General features: G+C 50.0%; 1 protein-coding gene across 3 annotated transcripts in view; it reads right to left on the bottom strand.

Moving 5' to 3' along the window:
• Positions 1-2,486: 2,486 nt before the first annotated feature.
• The window catches only part of LOC140372574 (paxillin-like), a 107,198-nt gene continuing 103,684 nt past the window's right edge, over positions 2,487-6,000 (bottom strand). For all 3 annotated transcript variants that reach the window (XM_072459708.1, XM_072459709.1, XM_072459710.1), the window contains 2 exons: positions 4,461-4,609; positions 2,487-3,419 (listed from right to left, as the gene is read on the bottom strand). In XM_072459708.1, the coding sequence (XP_072315809.1) occupies positions 3,153-3,419; positions 4,461-4,609 (416 nt within the window). In that variant the 3' untranslated portion in view covers positions 2,487-3,152. The remainder of the gene's footprint in view (positions 3,420-4,460; positions 4,610-6,000) is intronic.

Here is a 6,000-nt window from a genome sequence, read left to right as displayed (position 1 = left end):
TGTTCCGCTCATGTCTCTCTCATGTCACTCTCATGTTCCCCTCATGTTCCCCTCATGTTTCTCTCATGTCTCTCATGTTCCCCTCATGTCTCTCTCATGTCTCTCTCATGTTCCTCTCATGTTCCCCTCATGTCTCTCTCATGTCACTCTCATGTTCCCCTCATGTTCCCCTCATGTTTCTCTCATGTTCCCCTCATGTTCCCCTCATGTCTCTCTCATGTCTCTCTCATGTTCCTCTCATGTTCCCCTCATGTCTCTCTCATGTCTCTCTCATGTTCCTCTCATGTTCCCCTCATGTTCCCCACATGTTCCCCTCATGTTTCTCTCATGTCTCTCTCATGTCTCTCATGTTCCCCTCATGTTCCCCTCATGTCTCTCTCATGTTCCTCTCATGTTCCCCTCATGTCTCTCTCATGTCACTCTCATGTCTCTCTCATGTTCCTCTCATGTTCCCCTCATGTCTCTCTCATGTCTCTCTCATGTCTCTCTCATGTTCCTCTCATGTTCCTCTCATGTCTCTCTCATGTTCCTCTCATGTCTCTTTCATGTCTCTCTCATGTCTCTCTCATGTTCCTCTCATGTTCCCCTCATGTCTCTCTCATGTTCCCCTCATGTTCCTCTCATGTTCCCCTCATGTTCCCCTCATGTTCCTCTCATGTTCCTCTCATGTTCCCCTCATGTCACTCTCATGTCTCTCTCATGTTCCCCTCATGTCTCTCTCATGTTCCTCTCATGTTCCCCTCATGTCTCTCTCATGTTCCTCTCATGTTCCCCTCATGTCTCTCTCATGTTCCTCTCATGTTCCCCTCATGTCTCTCTCATGTTCCTCTCATGTTCCCCTCATGTCTCTCTCATGTCACTCTCATGTTCCGCTCATGTTTCTCTCATGTCTCTCTCATGTCACTCTCATGTTCCGCTCATGTCTCTCTCATGTTCCGCTCATGTCTCTCTCATGTCTCTCTCATGTTCCCCTCATGTCTCTCTCATGTCTCTCTCATGTCTCTCTCATGTCCCTCTCATGTCTCTCTCATGTTCCTCTCATGTTCCGCTCATGTCTCTCTCATGTCACTCTCATGTTCCGCTCATGTCTCTCTCATGTCTCTCTCATGTCACTCTCATGTTCCCCTCATGTCTCTCTCATGTCTCTCTCATGTCTCTCTCATGTTCCTCTCATGTTCCCCTCATGTCTCTCTCATGTTCCTCTCATGTTCCTCTCATGTTCCCCTCATGTCTCTCTCATGTCTCTCTCATGTCTCTCTCATGTCACTCTCATGTCTCTCTCATGTCTCTCTCATGTTCCGCTCATGTCTCTCTCATGTCACTCTCATGTTCCGCTCATGTCTCTCTCATGTCACTCTCATGTCTCTCTCATGTCTCTCTCATGTTCCCCTCATGTTCCCCTCATGTCTCTCTCATGTCTCTCTCATGTTCCTCTCATGTCTCTCTCATGTCTCTCTCATGTCTCTCTCATGTCTCTCTCATGTTCCTCTCATGTCTCTTACATGTTCCTCTCATGACTCTCTCATGTCTCTCTCATGTTCCCCTCATGTCTCTCTCATGTCTCTCTCATGTTCCTCTCATGTCTCTCTCATGTCTCTCTCATGTCACTCTCATGTTCCGCTCATGTCTCTTTCATGTTCCGCTCATGTCTCTCTCATGTTCCTCTCATGTCTCTCTCATGTTCCTCTCATGTTCCCCTCATGTCTCTCTCATGTCACTCTCATGTTCCGCTCATGTCTCTTTCATGTTCCTCTCATGACTCTCTCATGTCTCTCTCATGTTCCCCTCATGTCTCTCTCATGTCTCTCTCATGTTCCTCTCATGTTCCCCTCATGTCTCTCTCATGTTCCTCTCATGTCTCTTTCATGTTCCCCTCATGTCTCTTTCATGTTCCCCTCATGTTCCTCTCATGTTCCTCTCATGTCTCTTTCATGTTCCCCTCATGTCTCTTTCATGTTCCCCTCATGTTCCTCTCATGTTCCTCTCATGTCTCTCTCATGTTCCCCTCATGTCTCTCTCATGTTCCCCTCATGTCTCTCTCATGTTCCTCTCATGTCTCTCTCATGTTCCCCTCATGTCTCTCTCATGTTCCCCTCATGTCTCTCTCATGTTCCCCTCATGTTCCTCTCATGTTCCTCTCATGTCTCTTTCATGTTCCTCTCATGACTCTCTCATGTCTCTCTCATGTTCCCCTCATGTCTCTCTCATGTTCCCCTCATGTCTCTCTCATGTTCCTCTCATGTCTCTCTCATGTTCCCCTCATGTCTCTCTCATGTTCCCCTCATGTCTCTCTCATGTCACTCTCATGTTCCGCTCATGTCTCTCATGTCACTCTCATGTTCCTCTCATGTCTCTCTCATGTCACTCTCATGTTCCTCTCATGTCACTCTCATGTCACTCTCATGTTCCGCTCATGTCTCTCTCATGTTCCCCTCAGATGTTTCAGTCTTCACATTTGGAAAACGAAATTAAAACTCAATTTCTCATAAAACATAAACTCTTTATTTCCATCACCAGAAAAATGTACAAAAAACACCAAAAAGAAACAACACCTCAGAGTTGCCACTAAAGGTCTAAACCAGGTTCAAATCAGGACTAAACCAGGATTAAACCAGGACTAAACCAGGACTAAACCTGGCCTAAACCAGGACCAGTGATGGACTCTTAAAGATCTCTTCTAACCAGCTCTTTGGAACTCGATTCAAGCTCGAAAATATAGATTTGCTGCGAGCGACAGAGAAATATTCACAAACTTTAATTTAAAATGTTCAAACCGAAACACAAAATGTGAATGAAAACCTCATGCACCAGTTCAACTGTCACTGCATAGAAACATTCTCTTTTCATAAAAACAGATGCACACAACTAAACCAGGACTAAACCGGGACTAAACCAGGACTAAACCGGGACTAAATCAGGACTAAACCAGGTCTAAACCAGGGCCATTTTATTTCATCTAAAAGTGTTTGCATATGATCACTGACATCAAGAGCATCACCATTGTTGACCCCTCTGACCTCTGACTGACCTTTGACCCTGAGCAACATGATTCTTTTGAACTTCACTGAAGCAGCTCCAGTGTGGTCCAGAATACAGCGCCCTCTGCTGGCCCGAGCTGAGGCGCCCGAGCTGAGGGCCCCGAGCAGAGGGCCTCAGCTGAAGAGCTTGGTGAAGCAGGTGTGGCAGTAGGGCTTGTCCTGCTGCTCCTGGAAGGTCCCCTTGTTGAGCTGCTTGAGGCAGAAGGCGCAGACGAAGTGCTCGGGGTGGAACTTCTTGCTCATGGCGGTGATGCAGCGTCCCGTGATGGGGCCCCGGCACCCGGAGCACAGGGAGCCTCTGCGCTCGTGGTAATGCGCCTCGCAGAACGGCAGGCCCTCGTGATCAAAGAAGCTGCCATTTACGAAGGGCGTGTAGCACTCCTGAGACAGAGGACAACGTGTAGATGAGTAAAAGGAACAAAGGGGATGATCATTCTTCACACGTTTCCCACACGCCTTTGTGCACACGTGACTGTCAGGTCAAAGTTCACAAGCAGCTCTGCATTTTGCCACTGGAACAAAAGACTAGCAGCAGCAGCAGCAGCAGCAGCAGCAGCACCAGCACCAGCAGCAGCACCAGTAGTAGTCGTCGTACTCGTGGTTTGGTCATTACAGGTGACCTCAACGTTCATGTGGATAATATTTGTGACAGAAACTCTACCCCTTTAGTCCTACTAAAGGCCCCACCCATAGCAGAGAGGCCCCACCCACAGAGGCCCCTGTTGTGAAACGCTTTAAACTTATGCTTTACAGATAAAATGGCCGTAGTCCTCGCAGTAGTACTCGTAGTAGTACATGCAGTAGTACATGCAGTAGTACTCGCAGTAGTACTCGCAGTAGTACTTGCAGTAGTACTCGCAGTAGTACATGCAGTAGTACATGCAGTAGTACTCGCAGTAGTACAAGCAGTAGTACTCGCAGTAGTACTCGCAGTAGTACATGCAGTAGTACTCGCAGTAGTACTTGCAGTAGTACTCGCAGTAGTACATGCAGTAGTACATGCAGTAGTACTCGCAGTAGTACTCGCAGTAGTACATGCAGTAGTACTCGCAGTAGTACATGCAGTAGTACTCGCAGTAGTACTCGCAGTAGTACATGCAGTAGTACTCTCAGTAGTACTCGCAGTAGTACATGCAGTAGTACTCGCAGTAGTACTTGCAGTAGTACACGCAGTAGTACATGCAGTAAGTACTCTCAGTAGTACACGCAGTAGTACACGCAGTAGTACTCTCAGTAGTACACGCAGTAGTACACGCAGTAGTACATGCAGTAGTACTCGCAGTAGTACATGCAGTAGTACTCTCAGTAGTACATGCAGTAGTACTCGCAGTAGTACACGCAGTAGTACATGCAGTAGTAGATGCAGTAGTACTCGCAGTTGTACACGCAGTAGTACATGCAGTAGTACTCGCAGTATCTGACCCGGCACACGAAGCACTCTGGATGCCACAGAGAGTTCAGGGCTGAGATGTAGTTTTCCAGAATGTTCCTGCAGCAGCCGCCGCACTTCGGAGCGAACATGTTGAAGTAATCTTTACGACAGAACGCCTTCCCATCCTTCTCGTGGAAACCTGCACCACAAGCAAACTCTAAAACTCTAAACTCTAAACACCTTAAAGTTCCACACATTAGATTTATAATTTATCCTCCTGAATTTAAATGATGACATCATATATATATGATAGATAGATATTTATATTTATATTTATATATGGATGTCAGAATAGTGTGAGATTAAGGTGTGGACAGTAGAAGTGTAATAGTTCTCGGTTCCCGTGCTCTCACTTCCCGTGCTCTTGCTTCCCGTGCTCTCACTTCCATTGCCCTCACTTCCCGTGCTCTCGCTTCCCGTGCTCTCACTTCCCTTGCCCTCGCTTCCCTTGCCCTCGCTTCCCGTGCTCTCACTTCCCGTGTTCTCACTTCCTGTGCTCTGTGCTCTCGCTTCCTGTGCTCTCGCTTCCCGTGTTCTCGCTTCCCGTGCTCTCGCTTCCCGTGCTCTCGCTTCCCGTGCTCTCGCTTCTCGTGCTCTCGCTTCCCGTGCTCTCGCTTCCCGTGCCCTCGCTTCCCGTGCCCTCGCTTCCCGTGCTCTCGCTTCCCGTGCTCTCGCTTCCCGTGCTCTCGCTTCCCGTGCTCTCGCTTCCTGTGCTCTCGTTTCCCTTGCCCTCGCTACCCGTGCTCTCGCTTCCCGTGCTCTCACTTCCTGTGCTCTGTGTTCTCGCTTCCCGTGCTCTCGCTTCCCGTGCCCTCGCTTCCCTTGCCCTCGCTTCCCGTGCCCTCGCTTCCCGTGCCCTCGCTTCCCGTGCCCTCGCTTCCCGTGCTCTCGCTTCCCGTGCTCTCACTTCCTGTGTTCTCACTTCCTGTGCTCTGTGCTCTCGCTTCCCGTGCTCTCACTTCCTGTGTTCTCACTTCCTGTGCTCTGTGCTTTCGCTTCCTGTGCTCTCACTTCCTGTGCTCTCACTTCCTGTGCTCTGTGCTCTCGCTTCCGTACTCTCGCTTCCCGTGCTCTCGCTTCCCGTGTTCTCGCTTCCCGTGCTCTCGCTTCCCGTGCTCTCGCTTCCCGTGCTCTCGCTTCCCGTGCTCTCGCTTCCCGTGCTCTCGCTTTCCGTGCTCTCGCTTTCCGTGCTCTCGCTTCCTGTGCTCTCGCTTCCCGTGCTCTCACTTCCCTTGCCCTCGCTTCCCGTGCTCTCGCTTCCCGTGCTCTCGCTTCCCGTGTTCTCGCTTCCCGTGCTCTGTGCTCTCGCTTCCTGTGCTCTCGCTTCCCGTGTTCTCGCTTCCCGTGCTCTCGCTTCCCGTGCTCTCGCTTCCCGTGCTCTCGCTTCCCGTGCTCTCGCTTCCCGTGCTCTCGCTTCCCGTGCTCTCGCTTCCCGTGCTCTCACTTCCCTTGCCCTCACTTCCCGTGCTCTCACTTCCTGTGTTCTCACTTCCTGTGCTCTGTGCTCTCGCTTCCCGTGCTCTCGCTTCC

The sequence above is a fragment of the Eucyclogobius newberryi genome, unplaced genomic scaffold, assembly GCF_026437365.1.
Source record: "Eucyclogobius newberryi isolate DKJ021-1_F unplaced genomic scaffold, fEucNew1.0.hap1 SCAF_26, whole genome shotgun sequence".
In the NCBI taxonomy this organism is placed as follows: domain Eukaryota; kingdom Metazoa; phylum Chordata; class Actinopteri; order Gobiiformes; family Gobiidae; genus Eucyclogobius; species Eucyclogobius newberryi.
The sequence above is the reverse complement of the archived record's forward strand: the minus strand, read 5'-3'. Positions and strand labels throughout refer to the sequence as shown.